Source organism: Chaetura pelagica, unplaced genomic scaffold, assembly GCF_000747805.2.
Source record: "Chaetura pelagica isolate M959 unplaced genomic scaffold, ChaPel_1.0 scaffold464, whole genome shotgun sequence".
NCBI lineage: Eukaryota > Metazoa > Chordata > Aves > Apodiformes > Apodidae > Chaetura > Chaetura pelagica.
The window spans coordinates 63,488-64,344 of NW_009952981.1; the positions used below are offsets into that span (position 1 = coordinate 63,488).

The window sequence follows — 857 nt, forward strand, 5'->3', positions numbered from 1 at the left end:
CTCTTTGAGGGGCAGGGGTGTCTCTGAGGTGCTGGGGGGTGTCTGAGGGGCAGGGGTGTCGCTGAGGGGTCACTCTGTGAGTGTCCCTGAGGTGCTGGGAGGTGTCTGAGGAACAGGGGTGTCCCTGGGGGGTCACTCTGAGAGGGTTAAGGGTGTTCCTGAGGTGCTGGGGGGTGTCTGAGGGCCCCTGAGGGTGTGGGGGGTGCTGTGCCAAGTCCCCACACCCCGGTGACACCCCCCCGGGGTCCACGTCCCCCACAACCCTAGCACCCCACTCCTCCCCACGGTGCTGACCCGTCTCTTTCTCTCCTTCCCGCAGAGGCCGACTATGCCGAAGGGATCTCCCTGCCGGACCTGGACCTGCTACACGACCCGGAGGACGAGCTGCTGTGCACCAACCTGCTGGAGCTGGTGCAGAGCACGCTGGGCAGAGCCCCCCTGGGGCCCAAACGCTGCTCCCGGCTGCTGATGCCGGCCCAGCTGCTGGCCCAGGTGAGGAGGGAGCTGCTTCGCCTGGCCTGCAGCGAGCCCTGCGGGCTGCGGGGGGCCCCTCCTCGACTCTGCGTGGAGCACGGCAAAGCCTGCCACGACGTGGGGCACATCGCCGTGGACCCCGCCGTGGTGCCCACCTTCCAGCTCACCCTGGTGCTGCGCCTGGATTCCCGCTTCTGGCCCAAGATCCAAGGACTTCTGTTCAGCTCGGGGCCAGCGTTCACGCCGCTGAAGCTGAGCACGGGTTTCAGGGTGATCAAGAAGAAGCTGTACAGCTCGGAGCAGCTGCTGATCGAGGAGTGCTGAGGGGGTCCCGTCGGAGGAGGAAGATGTACCCAAGCGCTTGGGAACGAGCCGGGTTAGAG

At 66.7% G+C, this 857-nt stretch overlaps 1 protein-coding gene across 1 annotated transcript in view; it reads left to right on the forward strand.

Annotated features, from left to right (window-relative positions):
• Positions 1-798, forward strand: part of LOC104387622 (DNA damage-inducible transcript 4 protein-like) — a 1,350-nt gene extending 552 nt beyond the window's left edge. Inside the window, exon 2 of the mRNA XM_009996401.1 lies at positions 320-798. Coding sequence (XP_009994703.1) covers positions 320-798 — 479 coding nt within the window. The remainder of the gene's footprint in view (positions 1-319) is intronic.
• The last annotated feature ends 59 nt before the right edge of the window (positions 799-857 follow it).